The sequence below is a fragment of the Gadus chalcogrammus genome, chromosome 11 (assembly GCF_026213295.1).
Source record: "Gadus chalcogrammus isolate NIFS_2021 chromosome 11, NIFS_Gcha_1.0, whole genome shotgun sequence".
NCBI lineage: Eukaryota > Metazoa > Chordata > Actinopteri > Gadiformes > Gadidae > Gadus > Gadus chalcogrammus.
Window position 1 is genome coordinate 21,258,236 of NC_079422.1, and position 20,917 is coordinate 21,279,152.

Below are 20,917 nucleotides of genomic sequence, written 5' to 3' on the forward strand. Positions count from 1 at the left end.
CGTCCCACTTGTGTCATGACCAGTGAGGATGTCTGACCAGAAGAGGAAGATGGATGACCAGAGCTAGGTCTCTCCCTCAGTCAGCTCCTTCGTGGACTATCCCGAGAGCTAGGCTTGAGACGCACCCGCCCCATCGTAGCTCTGGGTGGAACCCTCCCTCCCGTTTTGTCACCAGTGGACAGGTTGTTAAACGGCCTGGTAACGACCCATCTGCCCCCCGTCTCGTGGTGAAATAGAGAGCCTTTAATCAAGAGGAAGTGTTATGGCCTGCGTAACGCCTCACGGCCCTCTGAATCAGGGAGAGTCGTTCTTACCTGAGCCTGCACAGGAGAGTTATGTCCGTCGGGTCGCGGCGGGGAGGGAGAGAGAGACACGGGGGGGGGGGGGGAGAGGGGGATACAAAGGGACACAATGGTTAGATGAATGGGGACATGTTCGCTGTGTACACAGTCGGAGCAGCGCTTGATTAATGCTCGGCCCCGCAGAAGAAGAGGAGAGGAGCGGGGCTGGGTCCCTGGCACTGGTACCTGTGTGTTGAGCACGGCCAAGTGCGCCGGACCCCCTGCCAAGCCCACAGATTGACACAACGTTAATCTGCAGCTGTGATGTTCCCGCTGGCTCGGAAAAGTGCTGGAAGAGCCTTTCATACTCCCCCCCCCCCCCCCCCAACCGTCAGCCCATAACCACCCTCCCTTAGACTCCCACCCCCGCACAACTGCCAGCCCATAACCGCTCTCCCATCGTCTCCCCCCCACCCCAGGCCCCCACAACCCACACTCCCAGCCCTTAACCACCCTCCGATCGTCTCCCCCACTTCCCAAATCCCCGCCAGACTCAGAGCAGACTCGACACGCAGGCTGCGATCCGTGTATTTATAGCTTTGTCTCGTTTGGCGCGGTGTCCGCTCGGTAAATACGAATGCCAATATCAGGGAAAAAGGTGCGGACGTTCATTAAGATGCGAAGTTTACACTCGGTGCTTTACACTCTGTTCTTGTCTCCCTCCCGCCCCGCGAGACGTCCTTGAAGTCTGTCGCCGTTAGATCAACCCCTCTCGTCCGTGCGATATGATTCAGTGTGACTGTGCTGTTGTTTCTCCTGCTAACAGTTTTATTTCTGCAAGGCTAGGCAGGAGTGTCGGAACAAACGTCTATTTTTCAAACCCATTATTTATGAGTGTATTCTGTTCTGTCTCGGATGCTTTTTTTAATTACATTTACATTTATATTATATTATTACGTTATATTTTCGTCTTCGATCGAAGCAACCTTTTATGACAGTTTGTGAATAATAGCTTTGTCGCTGCGATGTCATTTCCGAAACAAACCACCGGGGGGGTGAGAGACTGCGAGGGTCCGGTCAGCCCTGTTAACGCCCCGTGATGAACGGCAGGCTGTGAGGAGACGGGACGCACATACCTGATTGATGTGGTCCAGCTTGGGGCAGGGCCGCCCGCCGTTGTAGGGCTTCTCGCGGAGCCACTTGGAGCGCACTTTGACCCCGCTACCGCAGGACTTGCTGCAGCGGGACCAGTTGGACCACTCGCTGAGCTTACAGTCCGACGGGCACGGGATGATGCAGGCCTCCTCGATGTAGCCTGCACGCACGGAGTGGAGGGACACACCACACACACACACACACGGACAGGGTCAGTCAGGACCTGGTTTCAGCCCGGACCTGGTCTTAGGTGGGACCTAGGCCCAGCCGGGATACAGTCTGAAACAGAACCTAGGTTCAGCCGGGACCTAGTGTCGGCCAGGACCTGGTCCTAGATGGCACCTAGTCTAAAAGTGGGGTGGGGGGGAGACTGTGGGAATGCATTCCCACCCCTCTTGGTAATGTATCATAAACTTAGGGCCACATTGTCATTCAGTCAAATTAAATCAACAAGTTAGTACACTGCTTTCCATGCCTGGTCACACAGAATTAATATTGATTGTTTTAAAAATGTTGGGCTGGCAGAGAAAATGAAAGTAATAGCGCCTTCACCAATTTATACAGCAAATCTATTCCACCACCTCCTCCTCCTGCTCCTCCTCCTCCTCCTGCTCCTCCACCACCTCCTCCCCCACCTCCACCTCCTCCTCTCCTGCTCCTCCTCTCCTGCTCCTCCTCCTCCTCCTCCTGCTCTTCCACCTCCTCCTCCTCCTCCTCCACCACCTCCTCCCCCATCTCCAACTCCTCCTCCTCTCCTGCTCCTCCTCCTCCCCCACCTCCTCCTCCTTCTCCTCCCCCTCCTCCTCCTCCTCCTCCTCCTCCTCCTCCTCCTCCTCCTTCTCCTCCACCTCCTCCTCCTCCTCCTCCTCCTCCTCCCTTTCCTCCCCCTCCTCCTCCTCCTCCTCCTCCTCCTCCCTTTCCTCCACCTCCTCCTCCTCCTCCTCCCTTTCCTCCTCCTCCTCCTCCTCCTCCTCCTCCTCCTCCTCCTCCTCCTCCTCCTCCTTCTCCTCCCCCTCCTCCTCCACCTCCTCCTCCTCCTCCTCCCCCTCCTCCTCCCCCTCCTCCTCCTCCTCTCCTTTTAACTGTAATGTGACCGAGGAAGGGGAGCACAACACCTCTTCAGAAAGGGCAGAATGCTCCGGATTGAAGCGGACCCGCACAGAACCGCACAGAGAGAGAAAACGATCCCTTCACAGATGAACCTCCGCCCAGCGATTGATTTCGAGCTCCAGCGTGTGGAATGAACACAGACGCTCGTTCAAAGGTTTTAATTTCATGGCCTGTTATATAAAACCCGACGAAAATACGCAGGGGCATTCAGCGAGGATTGCGGCGAGCCTTATCATTCCAATCTGTTTCCTCCCCCCCCCTCTCTCTCTCTCTCTCTCTCTCTCGATGGTCCGGGAGCCAATGGGGTCATGCCTCAGTTAAGGGGCTCGTTTTAACCTTCTTACGCCCATTATTATTGAGATTAGTTGGAACTCGCCCCATTTCTGGACTGGGATGTAGATATTTTTTGTAGGCCAACAAACACGTGCAGAGCAGGGGGGCTGGGGAGGGACACAGAGAGAGGGTTTGATACTGAAACAAACTGTATAGCTGTGTGTGACTGAGAGGGTTTGATACTGAACCACCGGCTGTGTCTGATGGAGAGGGTTTGATACTGAAACACAGACTGTATAGCTGTGTGTGACTGAGAGGGTTTGATACTGAACCACCGACTGTGTATGATGGAGAGGGTTGGATACTGAAACACAGACTGTGTATGATAGAGAGGGTATGATACTGAACTGACTATCTAGCTCTGTGTATGACCAAGAGAGTTTGATACTGAAACACTGTCTAGCTGTGTACAGTATGACCGAGAAGGGGTTTGATACTGAAACACTGACTGTAGCTGCATGACTGAGAGAGTTTGATACAGAAACACAGATTGTCTAGCTCTGTGTACGACCGAGAGGGTTTGATACTGAATCACTGACTGTCTAGCTCTGTGTACGACCAAGAGGGTTTGATACTGAATCACTGACTGTCTTGCTCTGTGTACGACCAAGAGGGTTTGATACTGAATCACTGACTGTCTTGCTCTGTGTACGACCAAGAGGGTTTGATACTGAATCACTGACTGTCTAGCTCTGTGTACGACCGAGAGGGTTTGATACTGAAACACTGACCACTATACACTTTTGACCTTCAGCTTTACGTTCTGTATAGACTTTGTTCTGGTCCTGCGAGGCTGGTTCTGGGTCTTTCTCGGGTATAGCTTGTAGAACATGCTTGGCTTCTGATCAGGAGAATCAATGAGCAGAGTGAGCCGAGGAAGAGGCCGTCCCTGGAGCCTCCAGCAGCGGACCTCTGTGAAGGCTCAACCTCCGCAATCATAAGGTTCCCGCCTTCAAATATCATCAGATCAAAAGCTAATCCATTACAAAATAAGATATTTTATAAGGTAAAAAGCCCATTTCAGGTGTCAAATCAAGTAAAGTGTGTGCGTGTTGGATCCTGGACTGGGTTTGGTGGTAGGTCTGTGGTTAGATACAGGTCATTATGGAGCAGGCCAGGGCATCGTGCTCTAGGATGCTCTCCGAAGCCCAAAGACCCCAGGTAGAGGTCTCTGAATGACTGTTCTGTCCTGCCTCAGAACTAGGGGCGCAGATGTTTTCTTTATAAGTGCATAATAACTTTATTATAGTCAACATTATGTAACAATCTATTATCAGATAAACACCTGTAGAATGACTCTTCTAATCTGTTTTAAACTGGTCTTTACTGTCGCCCGTAATGGTTCTCCTTACCTTAATTGTTTTTACTCATTTATTCACTTAATGTATGTCATCATGTATAATTAAGTTTGACATGTTCCACACTTTAAATCTATTCTAATCAAATTGTTTTTCATTACTCCTGTGTTTGTTTTGTGCACCGCTTGTTGTAAAGCACCCAGTTGCCCGCCTAGACCACTTTTAAAAGCAATGATTATGATCGATTTCACCGTATTAGTTTCACCTAAGGACCGTAGCAGGCCATGCATCAACTTGCTAATAACAACACTTTGTGAGTTGAAACTGTGGCCCAATCTGGCAACACTGATGCTGGGACGACAAACCGAAGCTTCTTGCTCATTCCACTCCGCCACAGAATAAATCACAGGCACAGAGTTCAACGCACACCACATCCACCACAACACCGCCCCCCCCCCCCCCCCTCCACCTCCCCCTCCACCCATCTCCAAGGACCCCTCAGTGGGCTGTCTCTCTGCACTCCGCGCCTCCGTCCCATGTTACTGGATCTCAAACTCCTCCCTCTCTCTCCGGCTCCTCTCTCGGACAAACGCTCGCTCTGATGGACTCTCTTATTCATCCTCTCCCGGCTCTCCCCCCCCCCCCCCCCCACACCCCCCACACTCCCCCCACTCCCCCCTCTCCCCGGTGGCTTTGGGCTGACACAAGCGTGTGTTGACACCTAGCAGCAGACGCCCATATGTGTACTCTGCCGCTCGGAAAGCCTAAGCACCAGAGAAATAAGCTGTTCCTGGTCCACGTGACGGGGGGGGAATAAAGTCCCTTAAATTCACCAGCCGCCGTGTTCACCGGTTTAACAGCCAGCTCATCGTAATGCTGTGACGCCGCCACTGCCAAATGTGTTAAAAAACGCACGGCCCCATAGCCCAGACTTACTAGCATTTGGGTAATGGCGCGTGTTGGCTTTTTCTAAGCCCCTTCAGACTGAACGCAGGATTAGGCTTGTTGATTTTATAATTATTATTATTATTAGAAGTGTAACACTGTGATGGTGCCCCTCTCCATGGACACTTGGTAAACAAAGTGAGCAACACCCACTGGAGAACACACAGTTTCACCGTTTACTATTGTTTATCTGAGGAGAAACAAAAAGGTAAAAAAACGACAAACAGTTAGTAACTCTCTCTCTCTCTCTCTCTCTCTCTCTCTCTCTCTCTCTCTCTCTCTCTCTCTCTCTCTCTCTGTCTCCCCTTCTCTCCCACTCTCTTTCTGTCTCTCTCACTCCTTCACTCTCTCTCTCTCTCTCTCTCTCTCTCTCTCTCTCTCTCTCTCCCTCTCTCTCCATCCACCTCCCATTTCCTCATCTCTCCTCCCTGTCAGTCTCTGTCTCTCGCTCTCTCTCTCTCTCTAGGTTAATTGGGGGTCTTGTTTGCATACAGTGTCCATACTCACAGTACAATCCATTATTCTGCATTCAATACAATTTCTCCCTTTCCAGAGTCTGGCCGTACAATGGACGCAATTATGGCTAACCCTGTGGCCTGTTGCGGTTTTTTCTGTTCCTCCTTTCCTCAACACAGCTCACTCAGTAATTTCTCCGCGTCTCCTCTTGTCTGTAATTATTTCAGCGCGCGTTAGCTCCATTAGATCCAGCCGCTCTCCGCCCCGTGTCAGCCCCTTCTATCGGCCGCAGCGGCAGACCCAGCCAGCTCATGCCTCCTCCCCGCCTCTCCTCAGAGCGGGGAGGCCTCTGCGATCGCTAAGCTCTCCTTCTCCATCCTCCCCCTGAAGTCTGTGGAGGTCAGAGATAACGGCAGCTCGCCGGCTAAGCGCAATCTTAGCCCAGGGCTAACACAGAGGGCGGTGGAAAGTTCTCTCTGATAGCGGCACCCGTCCCAGCAGGTGGGCAGACGGCGGGGGGAGGATTAGCGGGGGAGAGATGAGGAGATGGGAGGTGGATTGAGAGAGAGAGAGAGAGAGAGAGAGAGAGAGAGAGAGAGAGAGAGAGAGAGAGAGAGAGAGAGAGAGAGAGAGAGAGAGAGAGAGAGAGAGAGAGAGAGAGATGAGGAGATGGAGAGAGAGAGAGAGAGAGAGAGAGAGAGAGAGAGAGAGAGAGAGAGAGAGAGAGAGAGAGAGAGAGAGAGAGAGAGAGATGAGGAGATGGAAGGTGGACGGAGAGAGAGCGAGAGGGAGAGAGGGGAGAACACAGCAGGGGGGAGGGAGGTGCGAGAGATTTGCGTGATGCGTTTGAGATTTTTCTCTGTCTGCTGTTCACCTCGTCGTTCTACGAGGTACGGCTTTCTGTTGTTACTTCACCCGACACCCCCGTAGAACATTCCAGAATTTTCCAAGGTTTCGATGTCACTCATAGCTTCCAGGGGAAGATGAGCACGCAGACACACACACACGCACGCACGCACACACATGGACGCACACACAACCACAGACACACATAAATACGCACAGACACACACACACACACACACACACACACACACACACACACACACACACACACACACACACACACACACACACACACACACACACACACACACACACACACACACACATTCACGAACACATACACAAAAAACAATTAGATACAGACACACACACATACACATACAGACACACACACAGGCACTTTGGATGCCAGCCTGTCACACCCACGCCCGGATTAACCATTGCATGACTCACACGGAGGTTGTCGGCGGCCATGTTTTAATATGCACCTCGTCTGTGTACTCACATGCACCCTCCCGATATATTCACAGAAACTATCATTCCATATTCCATTTCCGCTGCGCTTTCATCAATGTTTTTTTGCAACCCCGACTCCTTGCCTCAAATGTTCCCCAGATAAGGTGGTCGCATCTCAGAGACAAATGATTAGGACGGATCGGCTCCATCCAGCTCTGTGGAAACGTTGGATGTTTTCAGGCTCAGAGTCACAAGCCACTCTCTGGTCTCAGCTGGCTGGCGGCTTTCCATGGACAAAGAAAGATGATTTTTTCTCTGATGATACTGGAATAAATGGTAGCATATCTCCCTGCGATTTCACAGACATTTTAAACACTGCGATCTCGGTTGCTGTTGCACAACATTCTGAGGCTAATGTTGGTGCATTCCTTTTTACCACAAAGGGGCCGTTTGGGGTCGTGTTGATTGCCTAAGCTTCACGTGGAAGGGGTCGATTGATTGGCTGGGCTGAGCTGTTGGCTTCATCCATCAGCCCCCATTGCAGATTTTTGCATTAGCAATGATGTGATTTCTTCAATTTATCGCTGTCCCGGGGAGTTCTTCTCCCAAATATGATTGGGTCTAGATACCATGTCGCTAGAACCATTCAACCAATCATTGTATTAAAGTGCTGTGTAGGATTGGATGAACTCAAAGGCTGGTCTGAGGTCTGCCTCATTAGGGATCCCAGCGGAGCGCGATGGCTGAACCGGGACACCCGTCAGACACCAGGAATTAAGATGAAGTCGAATCACTCGCTAAGGAAAGGGTGTCAGAGTGTAGCTGCAGGCGGGCAGGAGCCCTTAAGTGTTGGTGTCTGAGGCCTTGCAATATAAATGTTAATGTCATCTGTTGGTGTTCATTGTCACAGGTCTGCCTCAGCACGAAAGCAGCTGGGCTGGGCTGCGTTCACGCCACACACCACTTCATTCTTCAGAAGTTCACTTGAAAGTTTGCTCAGCACCTAAAAGCCTTTGGTTCCCTTTGGTTCAAACTAGGATCCTATTGTTGTATGTTGTACGTCCTTGCACTTAAATATAGTACATAGCATTGTGTAGCATCAAAGCCTAGCTTTGTTGTTTACGGGGAATGGGTTAACCTAGCGATTGTTAGTGCTTGGCACTTGTTTCTACGAACATCCTTACTGTACCGACAGCGATATATTGTTGCTTAGCAGACGATAAAAGCGTCTGCTAAATGCCCTAATGGTAAATGTGAATGTATTTATCAAGTATTTATCAAGGCAGGATGGTGTAGTGGTAAAGGGAGTTGACCACCTGCCGATTGTTCAGAGCTCGAAACCCCAATGTCCACAGTCTACCTGTGGTCTTTGGGATTCATAGAGCGTCCTTGAAGAACAGCCCCCTCACCCATGTATCTCAACACAGCCCTGCCACCATACACTGTCCAGGATCCAACACACACACACACACACTGATTTGTAGATTGATTTGAGACCTGAAATGGGCTTTTTATCTTAAAGAATCTTATTTTGTAACAGGTTAGCTTTTGATTGGATGATATTTGAAGGTGGGAACCTTATGATTGTGGCAGTTTAGCCTTCAGCTGTCCATCACTGTGTGCCCTCAGATTTGTCTCAGATCTCCAGATTGCTGCTCGCAGTTCAAATCTATCAGTACAACACTCAGATAATGCCCCCTTATCAGACACGAGCTGAGGGGGACTGCACACGCACACACATACACACACGCGCGGGCAGACGCGCAGAGACACACACACACCCGCACACACGCATAGACGAACCCACACACTAACACACTCAAACATAAAGAGAGACTTGTACAAAGAGTGAAAGAGGGACGAACACACACTCAGGTGCACACATACACAAATAACCACAGCCACACACACATACACACAAAAGCACACATACACCAACACACACACACACACACACACACACACACACACACACACACACACACACACACACACACACACACACACACACACACACACACACACACACACACACACACACACACACAAACACATGGCTAGAGACACAGATACACAGAGTGAAAGAGAAACAAACACACAAACACACACACACACACACACACACACACACACACACACACACACACCCACACACACACAGAACCAAAAAGCCACACCCACACCCACACCCACACCCACACCCACACACACACACACACACACACACACACACACACACACACACACACACACAAACACATGGCTAGAGACACAGATACACAGAGTGAAAGAGAAACAAACACACAAACACACACACACACACACACACACACACACACACACACACACACACACACACACACACACACACACACACACACACACACACACACACCCACACACACACAGAACCAAAAAGCCACACCCACACCCACACCCACACACACACACACGCACACACACCACACAGACAGACACTCCTGGCGAGACGCCCCCCCCACACAGGCGCTCCACCCACCGTGGCTGTTACAGCGTGACGTCTCGACCAGCCGTCCGTCCTGGTCGTAGCACACCATGGCCTGGTAGCGGTAGCCCTGACCGCACTCCCGGACCTCCGCCTGCACCCTGAGGCCCGGCAGCCTCTCAGGGCGGCCCCCCGCCCCCACCGCCGCCCCCGCCCCCGCCACCGCGCCCGCCAGGATGCAGTCGGACCACTCCCCCACTGGCTGGGCGTTGTACTTGTCACACGGGCAGTACTGCGTCTCGCTCAGCGGGTACATCTGCCCGTTCTTACAGCGGTCCTTCTTCTTACTGCGGCCTGGGGGACAGAGGGGGAGAGGTTAGGGAGACGGGGGAGTCAGGGGGGGGAGAGGTTAGGGAGACGGGGAGAGAGGGACAGGGGGGGAGAGGTTAGGGAGACGGGGGAGTCAGGGGGGGGGGGGGAGGGAGGTTAGGGAGACAGGGAGAGAGGGACAGGGGGGGAGAGGTTAGGGAGACGTGGGAGTCAGGGGGGGGGGGGGAGAGGTTTGGGAGACGGGGAGAGAGGGACAGAAGGGGAGAGGTTAGGGAGACGGGGGAGTCAGGGGGGGGGAAAGAGGTTAGAGAGACTGGGAGCGAGGGACAGGGGGGGAGAGGTTAAGGAGACAGGGGAGAGAGGGTAGAGATGGGAGAGAGGGAGGTTAAGGGGACGTCAGGGAGACGGGGGAGAGAGGTTACGGAGACGGGGGAGAGGGAGGGGGGGAGAGAGACATTCAGGAGACGGGATAGAAAGGGGGGAGAGAAAGGAGGAGAGAGAGACGTTAGAGACACAGGTGAGAGAGTGGGGAGTGAGGTGAGAGAGGGACATTTAGGAGAAGGGGGAGAGAGAGGAAGAGATGGGGAGGCAGAGAGATAATTGGGGATAGAGATAAGGAGAAACATTAGGAGAAAGAGAGGAAGAGATGAAGGAGGGAGATAGCGGGAGAGAGGGGGAGAATTAGTGATGGAGAGAGAGAGAGAATGAGAGACAAGGAGAAGAAAAGTTAAGAGCAAGAAAAGTGAGAAGAATGGGAGACTGATAGGCGGGAGGAGAGAGATAGAGAGACAGCGAGAGAGAGAGAGAGAGAGAGAGAGAGAGAGAGAGAGAGAGAGAGAGAGAGAGAGAGAGAGAGAGAGGCAGAGGGGCGAGAGATAGGGTGACAGACAGAGAGAGGGGAAGGGAGGGGAAAATAGGGTAAGAGAGCGAGTGACAGAGAGAGAGAGAGTGACAGAGAGAGCGACAGAGAGAGAGAGTTACAGAGGGCATAAAGAGGGCATTCTAAGGAGGAGGAGGTGACTCATCAGTTTGTGTTGAGCGTGTGTGCGTGCGTGCGTGCGTGTGTGTTGATGCCGGCAGCCTCAAGAGGCACATTCAAACCTTCCGCCCCCCCCCCCCCCCCCCCCCCCAAAACCAGCAGCAGACATGCCTCACCCTCCTTCCTCACCCCTCCCTCCAACAAGCCCCTGCCAATGGTACCCATGTCCTGATTGCTCTCGTCCAATCAGCTTGAATTGATATGACGGGCAAGCAGGCTCCTGGATCGGACTGTTTTGTGTTACTCCGGATGTTTCTGTGGTCTTCGCAGGGCTGCTGTCTCTGTGTGGACTCTGAGTGTCATGTGATATATTACCGCCACACAGCCCGGTGGGAGAAGTGACAGCTACGTCTGCTGTGTTTAATTAACACCGACACACAGGGTGTTGACTTCACCGCTACACCATGCTAACAGCTGATAGCGATAGCATGCTGCATCCTAACACTGTTTTGGTAGCCAAGACAAAATGAACACAATGAATCAGCGCTTTGTAAATAGTTCCTTCTGAGTTTTCGCTGGAGATTGACACTGCATGTACATATATTTGTAGATGTTACTCTGGTTCTATTTCATGTAGGCTACGCCGTCTAGGCTTCGCCTTATGTGCTTGTCCCGTGCGCGTGCTTACGCGCACTTAAAAATGTAAACTATGCACCAATCAACGTGGGCACCGCCCACATTTCACACGGCACCGTGTATATAAGGCGGCGCAAACCGCCGCCCATCCACCCTTTTCTTGCAGCGATTTGTACTGATTAACGAAGATATGACTTCCAACCCTAAGATGACCGGTGGCAGCGGCGTGGGCGAGGCCACGGTCCAACGGCCCTTTTCAGGGCCACTGGGGAGGGCTCCTATAAGAGCTGGCGGGCCCTTTGCAGGGCCTCAGACGACGTCTTTCCTGGTTCTGCGTCCGAGTTCTCCCGCTCCGGGGCTTCCACCGAAGCCACTGTCGTCCCGAGGGAGAGACCGCGCCGGATGGCCGATCTCTTCAGCGAGATCACGGGTGGGGCGGCGGCCATCAAGCCCTATGCTAACCCCGCCTCTCGCCCCCATGTCGGATGACATGCAGGGCGAGTGTTTTCGCACCCTGTCTTCCTCCCGGCCGGCTGCCCAGTGCCCCCTGTTCCCACCGGTTTAGCCCCTTTTCACCACTGAAGGCCCCGGTGAGGGCTTTCACTGACTTCACCAACGTGGCAGGGTGGGCTGATACTCAGGCGAGGGGGATCCCTCGCCTGGAGCCTTCCCTAGCAGCGCTTCTCTCTCTGGGCACCGGGTGGCGTCCTAACGAGAAGCCGCTGCCCCCCGACCGCCTTCAGAAGCAGATTACCGGCCTGACGGACAGGGTGTTCGTCTGTGCCTCGCAATCTGCGGCGGCGGTAAACAACATCGCCCTGCTCTCCTCTGCCCTGGTCTCCTTGTCGGCTGGCAGGGAGGCTTACGGCCCCGAGGAGGCCGCGAGATGGCTGACGGTTTCCCGCTTCTCCAGCGCCATCCTTTAGCTCTGCCAGCCGATAGCCGTTCCGGCGGATGGCGTGGGCCATGGCGTGGGCCATCATGTTCCACCATGATCCAGAGGGCCATATGGCTCTCCCCCACTGAGAACGCTTTTCCGTGTTCCGCTCCACACAACAGTTGTTTGTGTGTTATAGCGACGCTAGCAGGGGCCGCGCTCTCTCTAAACAGCGGTTTTCTCGCTGGATATGTGAGGGTGTTTGCTTAGCCTACGCTCGGCAGGGCTTAGCGCCACCATTGGCCGTTAAGGCTCACTCGACACGGGGCATGGCCGCTTCAACGACTCTACTCAGAGGCGTTCCGGGGGAAGACATTTGCGCGGCTGCGTCCTGGTCTCCCCCCGGCCCCTTTGTCCGTTTTTACATGTTAGACATGTCCAGGGGCTCACTCGGCAACTCTGTGTTGGAGTCCGGTGCCCCTTCTACGGCTTAAGAATGGAGGCATGTTCTTTTAAGCGGCATCCTTGAAATTCCTCTCGCCGTATGGCGAGTTGGACTTGACTGCCAGTATTTCTCTCCTGCCGTTTTTAGAGTGGAAAGCGGACTAGAGAGGTTCCTATTGGCTCGCCGACTGATGAGTTGGTTTTGTCTGCCAGTATGGCACTCCCGCCGTTTTTTTAATAAGTAACGGACGAGAGAAGCTCCTTGTTGGAGCGTCGAAATCCGTAGCTCCGCCCCCAGTGGTAGCGGACCTAATGGAAACCGTATTACTCTGGTTTTTCCCTTCACTTTTCATGGATTCCATGAAGGACGATTGGGGCCGAGTCTTTGCAGACTCACTTTTTCTCTTGATCATCGCCTAGCTTGATCTAGGAGTAATTCGTTTTTTATTAAGCTGTTGTGTTTTGCACATGCTCTGCTTTTTTGAGTCTTATGTGCCCTGGTGACTTAAGTTTTTTGACTGGGTTCCAGCAGGAGTACATTGATTGGGCTCCGCTCGCAGCTTCACCTTAGCCCATAAGGCAAAGCCTAGACGGCATAGCCTACACGAAATAGAACGACAGTTATGATATTATAACTGTAGTTCTATGATTGTAGGCGTAGCCGTCTAGTTTCCCACCTGCTTTACCCTCCAAATGCTGAAAGAATAGCGTGGAGGATGCGCCGCCTTATATACACGGTGCTGTGCACATTGATTGGTGCATAGTTGAACATTTTCAACTATGCACCAATGGGACAAGCCCATAAGGCGAATCCTAGACGGCTACGCCTACAATCATAGAACAAGAGTTAGAATAACCTAACTATCGTTTTGCATTCTTGTCTATATCATATAGTATTATGTCCCTTAATTCTGTACCTAATTCATTGATTTCAATTTTCATATATTGGCAATGGAAATGTGATTTTCCCACACTCATAAATATCCTTCATTGAGCTGGATTATTGCATTGAGGGACATGAACATGAATCTATGAATATCTCCTGGAATCAACTGCAACATCAACTCCGAGCTATTTTACCATATTTCATCATTTCATTAGCGCTATGTTGATAGCCTGTCTACCTCCCTCTCCCTCTCTCTCATCCTCCCTCTCTCCCTCCCTCCTTCTTTGTCTGTCTGTGTGTGTCTGTCTGTCTGTCTCGCTCCCTCCCTCTTCCTCTCTCCTCTTTTCTCTCTCCCTCCCACTCTCCCTCTTTCTCCCTCCCTCCCTTCCTCCCTCTTTCTCTCTTCCTCTCCCTCTCGCTCTATCTCTCCACCCCTCTCTCTATATCTCTCTCTCCCTCTCCGATTCTCTCTCGGCCATCTAAAGATGAAGGAGTGAAGAAGATGATCAGGGTCAATTATCGGAGACTTGGGTCCGCGTCCATCAGCGATATGGACACCAGAGAGCGACAGGACAGCCAATCACAGGACACCCAGTCACCCGTGCTCCTTAGGACGCTCGCCACTTCCTGTTTCCTGTTGTCTTAACTTCCCATCAGATCTCCGACACCAAACGACACGATTCATTTTTAATAACGCTTACCGGCCGAACAGCGTCGGTGTTCGTGGCTTCTGCCGTCACGCGTGACAGCGGCGTGTCTTGTGATCAATCATCCCCGCGTAGCGGCGGCGGTGGCGGTTTCATCAGCACAGATTAAAGGTTTTTTAATGGACCGACTGCCTAATGGACTGAATTTTATAAATTGCTTTCTCTGATAAGCTCTGTAGTGCACTTAAAAAACAATCACACACCGTGTTTGCCTCATACGTATCCATGTACACACACACACACACTGATACACATAAACAAACAGCACACACACACACACACACACACTAGGGTGGTGTCTGTCGTGCAGAGCGAACACTGTTTCTTGAACAGTAAGAGGATTGATGCCTTGCTCAGCCAGAGAACACCTAAGAATCAAACCAGACCCTTATACCCAAAGTCACAAGCAATGCGTTTCAGATCCATGTCATTAATGATTAGGTAAGGGTCAGGGGCATCTATCTCATGGACGCCCACGAGTTAGGGGTTTGAACCCAGAACCATTTGGTGGGGAGACCAAAGCCCCCCCCCTGCTCCCTTTCCCCCTGAGCAGCGACGTGTTCCGAACTCGACGATCAGGGAGAGAGGGGGAGAACAAGTGATGGAGAGAGAGAGAACGAGAGATAATGGGAGATAAAGAGAGAGAGAGAAAGATACATAGTAGAGAGTGGGGAGAGAGATAGAGAGAGAGAGAGAGAGAGAGAGAGAGAGAGAGAGAGAGAGAGAGAGAGAGAGAGAGAGAGAGAGAGAGAGAGAGAGAGAGAGAGAGGGAGAGAGAGAGAAATTGGCAGAGAGAGGGAAAAGAAAAGAAAAGAAAGAGAAGAATGAGAGACAGAGAGGCAGGGGGACGAGAAATAGGGTGACGGAGAGAGAGAAACAGGGGCAAGGGGTATCCTGCTTATGGACGCCCAAAGGGCATGTCGCCGCCCCCCACTCACCGATCAGGGCCCTCTTGCGGGTGCGGACCCCCACGCAGTCGGCGGAGCAGGGGGTGAACTTGGACCAGCTGGTGAGCTGGCAGTCGTCCTGGCAGGGGATCACACAGCGCTGGGTGGCCGGGGGCATGGAGCGCGCCTGCAGCAGACACTCGGCCAGCTCCGCCGCCGCCCCGTCCAGACGCCGGCACGACACCGCTGGGGGAGGAGAGGGGGAGACGGGGGAGACGAGGGGGAAGGGGGAGACGGAGGGAGGGCGGGGGACGGGGAGGTAGGGCGGGGGGGAGGGGGGGGGGGGGAGACGAGGAGGAGGCGGAGGGAGGGCGGGAAACAGGGGGGGAGACGAGGGGGAGAGAGTAATTTAGCGGCGTTACGATGCAGCCATCAAGCGAAGGTCAATTATCCGCTAAACGAATGATGAATTTCAATTAGCTTTAGTGTTTATTACCATTGAAGCATTTAAGAGACACGTTCATCAGGGTTCATTCAGACACACATCAGCCAGGAGAGCTGCTCCAGGGGCCCCTGCAGGAAGACTGTTCACACTGGGGGGAACGGGGCCGTTTGGCCAGAGCCACGAACAGGATTGCTACTTCCTCTATTGAAGTACTTAGCAACAGTTTACTTGGCAAACAAACAGTGTTTGGCACCTCAGTGGATCAAAGCACAGAGTATCTTGTAACGTCTGTTTCGTGCAAGTACTTAGCAGATGAGTTCCTCATGTCAAATCTCTTGAATCAATTAACACAGATCCGTCAATACAGACCAATTTACTAAGACAGAGAATGAACAATGTATCGGTATTGAGAGATTGAGTGTTGTTTGTCATCTCAAAGATGGAGGACCCATAATGCACTGCAGTGTCTCCTGAACGGCTGTCAGAGCAGTTCATTCGTTTTTTTTCATCGTCCCGACTTGGCCCGCCATATTTGGGCGCGTAGGAAGCTGTTTATTATTCCAGCCGGGTCTCCGCAGTGTGCAGAGAGAGGTGGCGTTAGGAGGCAAGGCTTCAGGGAGAGATGAAGAACATTAGAAACACTCTCCCGGGAAATAAATGAAGCTGAAAAATAGACCAGAAATATATAATTATGTCAGCTCCCGTGGGACTGGCAGGGAGGTTCAAAGTGACACAAGGCAGGCGCAAGCGAGTGCACGCACACACACACACGGACACACACCTCTCTCTTACTCAAACAACCATACACACACACATGCACACACACACACACACACACACACACACACACACACACACACACACACACACACACACACACACACACACACACACACACACACACACACACATACACCTACACACACACACACACACACACATCAACATAGACACACGCACACACACACTCCTCCCTCTCTCACACGCATACACAAACACACACACACACACAACCGATACACAATCACACACCTCAGACACACACACACCACAGATACACATCGCACACACACAGCACAGATACACATCGCACACACTCGCCATGCCCTGGCGCCCTGCCATGTGTGTGCTCAATAGAGCAGTATTACTTGTGCTGCTGTGATATTTCATGGCGCTGTACGGCTGTCCTCCAGAGCAGACATAGTGAGGGATTATGGAGCCACACAGAAATCAATCTGTTAGTACTGCTAGCTAACACCTCCGGGAGCTGCTATCAAGTTTGGAGCGCTTCCATTTGCCTTGAGTCGGCTCCATGACTTATGTGGGTGTTTGTCTCTTGCTGTGTGTGCGTGCCAACATGCATGTTTGTTTGTCGGTTTGTGTGGGAGAGATTGAGATACCTGGATGTTGTGTGTGTGTGTGTGTGTGTATAGTGTGTGTGTCTGTGTCTGCATAGTGTGTCATGGGTATGAGTTTGAGTATGTTTGTGTGTGTTAGTGTCTGTGTGCATACATGTCTTAGTATGTTCGTGCATGTGGATGCGCGCGTGTGTCAACTGTTTGGGGTTCTGTGCGTGACTAAAAGCCGACCACACACACATCCGGTTGCTCATTTCTTCTATTTTTCCCGGCTGGTTTGCCAGGGAGGCAGCGGTGCTCAGCGAGAAGGGAAACGGCCTTCCGTCTCATTTGGTTTGAATCAGCTGTGATCAGGGCTTCTCCATTCAGCTTCCTGAGCAGAGAGAGACCCCCGCACAGCCCCCTGAGACTAATACGCTCACCTGCTGCCAGCACACATGTAGAGGGAGCGGGGGCGAGGGACTGAGCACACAGGCAGCTCTGAACTCTCTGCTCTACGCAATTTGCAAATGTGTAGGAAGAAAGGATTTTTTCCCGTGGAAATTCCTAAAAATATGTATGTGAAAAATGCTTATAATGTCGACCTTGTTGAATGTTTTCGGGAGAGGAAACGATAATGAGAGCAATTTATAAACACATTTCTTTGTTCTTGTTCTGAATCCACTGCTAAGCATTTGTATTGCTGATTTGCATGGAAAGCGCTCCACAAATAAAGCAGGATTTGATTTGTTTAAGAAAATTATTATTCCGCCTGGACTTTCCAGGCCCCGGACTCTGAAGCAGACAAAAAGGGTGGAGAAAGTTTCTTCTGCTCAACAGAGATCACATTCAGAGATCTCAGGAGGGACACCTCCACCTTGGCTCCCCTATTTCCACCTCGCAGGATATTAACGGCCTCTCAATGGGCAGTCCGAAACAAAAAGTCTTTGCAGTGGGATTTGAACAGAGATTGTTTTAGCAAGAGGCAGAAGAACAGGGTTGAGGGTTGTTGAAGGGCTTGGTGAGTGGTGGGTGTTGGGATGTGGGGATGGAAGGATCAGGGTGGCTGGTCTTGAGGTAGGTGGGGGATTGGTGTTAAGGCGGGCGGGTCTTTAAATGTGTCAGGTCGGGGTGTGTGAGTGGTGATGGAGGGTTAGGGTTAGGGTTGTGAGTGGTGATGGAGGGTTAGGGTTAGGTATAGGGTTAGGGTTGTGAGTGGTGATGGAGGGTTAGGGTTGGGGTTAGGGTTGTGAGTGGTGGTGGAGGGTTAGGGTTAGGGTTGGGGTTGTGAGTGGTGATGGAGGGTTAGGGTTAGGGTTGTGAGTGGTGATGGAGGGTTAGGGTTAGGTATAGGGTTAGGGTTGTGAGTGGTGATGGAGGGTTAGGGTTGGGGTTAGGGTTGTGAGTGGTGGTGGAGGGTTAGGGTTGGGGTTAGGGTTGTGAGTGGTGATTGAGGGATGGTGATGGGCTGGGGGGAGGGACTTGTTCTCAGCAGGCCCAGTACCTCTGGTCTGAAGCCCCGAGCCGCAGGACTCCTGGGCCCCTGGGCTGAACTGACGCAGGAACCAGGGCACCAGCTGGCACTTCCTCCACTTGTGGGTCTTCCACCTGGGGTGAAAGGTCATACGCGTTAGGGGGGGTTGTCCGTGGATGTTGGGATGTGATCATGCAGCCGTGTTGTGTTTGCCGATAGAGAGCGCTACTTCAGCAATTATGTCGGTACATTCCAAAATGTGTGAATCTAAAGGTCACGTCCTCGCAGACCAGAACCTGAACTTATTAAAGTTCAGCCTAAATTCTTAAAGTCAACCTTAGGGTTAGGGTTAGCTTACCACAATGAAATTGTGTGTGTGTGTGCGTGTGGGTGTTTGCGTGTGGGTGTGTGTGTGTGTGTGCATTTGTACATGCGCGAGTGGGACTGACGTGCGTGTCTTTGTGCATGTGTGCTTGTGTGTCGATAAGTGTGTGCGCACGGGTCTTTGTGTGTATTTGTGTGTGTGTGTGTGTGTGTGTGTGTGTGTGTGTGTGTGTATGTGTGTGTGTGTGTGTTTGTGTCTGTGTGCTTGTCTGTGTGTCTGTGTGTGTGTGTGTGTGTATTTGTGTGTGTTTGTGTGTGTGTGTATGTGCGTGTGTATGTGTGTGTGCGTGCGTGCTTGCGTGTGTGTGTATGCGTACGTGCGTACGTGTGTGCGTGCGTGTGTGCGTGTGTTTGTGTGTGTGTGTGCGTGCGGTACCTGTAGCCGGGGCAGACCTTGGGGGCCTCACAGTCCCTCTCCTCCTCCAGGGGTTCAGGACAGTCCTGGCCTCCGTTGGCGGGAAACTGGATGACCAGCCGGCTCCGAGTCTGCTTCTGTTTCACAGAGCTCACCGCTAGAGAGAGAGAGAGAGCGTGAGAGAGAGAGAGAGAGAGAGAGAGAGAGAGAGAGAGAGAGAGAGAGAGAGAGAGAGAGAGAGAGAGAGAGAGAGAGAGAGAGAGAGAGAGAGAGACAGAGAGACAGAGAGAGAGAGAGAGAGAGAGAGGATGGATGATGGTTGATCATTCACCATCCATCATTCACCCTTTTTTCCATTCATCCATTCATTCATTCATACATCCAGGCATCCATTCATCCACCCATTGTTTAATCCATCCCTCCATCAATCCGTCCACATTTACTCAATACTTACTTACTCAATCATCCATCCATCCACCCATGGATCCATCCATCCATCCATCCATCCATCCATCCATCCATCCATCCATCCATCCACCCATGGATCCATCCATCCATCCATCCATCCATCCATCCATCCATCCATCCATCCATCCATCCATGCAGAGCAGGCTCATGTCCCTGTCTACTGGTTACTGTGTGTTCAGGATCTCTCCGTCTACTGGTTTAGTTCTCCCCGGTCTGTGTACCCGTCGACCCCTGGATTCACCCGGCCTTGATAACACACCCGCCCCACTCCGTCCCTCATATTTAATCACCACAACGTCCCTTTTTTTTACGAGCCCTTCGTGCGGCGGCGGCGGCGGCGGCGGAGACCTTTGATTGTGATTCATGGAGGACAGATGAGAGACGCCCGCGTAAAAATAACGAGCTGAACTCCTAATCGGCGGGCTTCCATAAACAAGAGGCTCCGAGTGATCCCGCCGGTAACCACGGTAACCGGGGCCACATCCAGAGCAGCGTTTCACTCATTAAGCGGCAGAAGGCTGACAGCTGATGGGGGGGGGGGGGGGGGGGGGGGCGTGCAGCCCCCGCCTCAAACAGTTCATTAAAACCTGACGCGTGTCTCTGGCTCACCCCCCGACCCCTCGGTCGGTCCGGCGCCGGCATGCGCGGGCGGCGGCTAATTCTCCGAAACGAGGTGAAGATATCAGCGCTAATCTAATCTAAGCCCCGTGCCTTCATGGCGCCCGCGCGCGGGGGAGGGGATTAATGGGAGAGGAGAGGAGGGGGAGGTCGTCAACATGTGAACGATGATGATTTCACGAAGTAAATCAATTTAGGGCGACGAGTTCGCCGGCCGCGGCGAGGGCCGCCCGTCAGAAGTGACCTCACGGGGGACATGACATTTTTTCCGTTCGCTTCCCCCTCTCTGAGCGTGACAACAGTAACGCAGGCAGTGTCTGTGTGTCTGTGCGTATGCGTGCGCCCATGTGTGTGTGTGTATGTGTTTGAGTATGCGTGTGTGTGTGTGCATGCTTGTCTGCGCCAATGTCTATGTGTGTGTGTGTACGTGTGTGTCTGTGGGTATGTGTTGTTGAGTGTGTGTGGCTGTATGTGTGTGTGTGTGTGTGCATGCTTGCCTGCGCCAATGTCTATGTGTGTGTGTGTAGGTGTGTGTCTGTGTGTATGTGTGTGTGGGCATGCTTGCCTGCGCCAATGTCTTTGTGTGTGTGGGCGGGTGGGTGTGGGTGGGCTCGGCCCAGCAGGGGGGACAGAGCCCACAGGGTGTCCTACAGCCTGTTCTGAACCGTCCACACCTCATTACCCCAAATCAGACGTGAGACACATCTCAGCAGAACCAAGTCCTCCATGAGGAGTTGATGGTTACC

At 52.3% G+C, this 20,917-nt stretch overlaps 1 protein-coding gene across 1 annotated transcript in view; it reads right to left on the reverse strand.

The window, feature by feature from the left end:
• LOC130392334 (thrombospondin type-1 domain-containing protein 7A) overlaps positions 1–20,917 on the reverse strand; it is an 85,527-nt gene that overhangs the window by 26,508 nt on the left and 38,102 nt on the right. Inside the window, exons 13-18 of the mRNA XM_056602828.1 lie at positions 19,107–19,312; positions 18,377–18,480; positions 15,142–15,336; positions 9,399–9,698; positions 1,418–1,596; positions 315–320 (exon numbers count right to left, since the gene is read on the reverse strand). Of these exons, the coding sequence (XP_056458803.1) occupies positions 315–320; positions 1,418–1,596; positions 9,399–9,698; positions 15,142–15,336; positions 18,377–18,480; positions 19,107–19,312 (990 nt within the window). The remainder of the gene's footprint in view (positions 1–314; positions 321–1,417; positions 1,597–9,398; positions 9,699–15,141; positions 15,337–18,376; positions 18,481–19,106; positions 19,313–20,917) is intronic.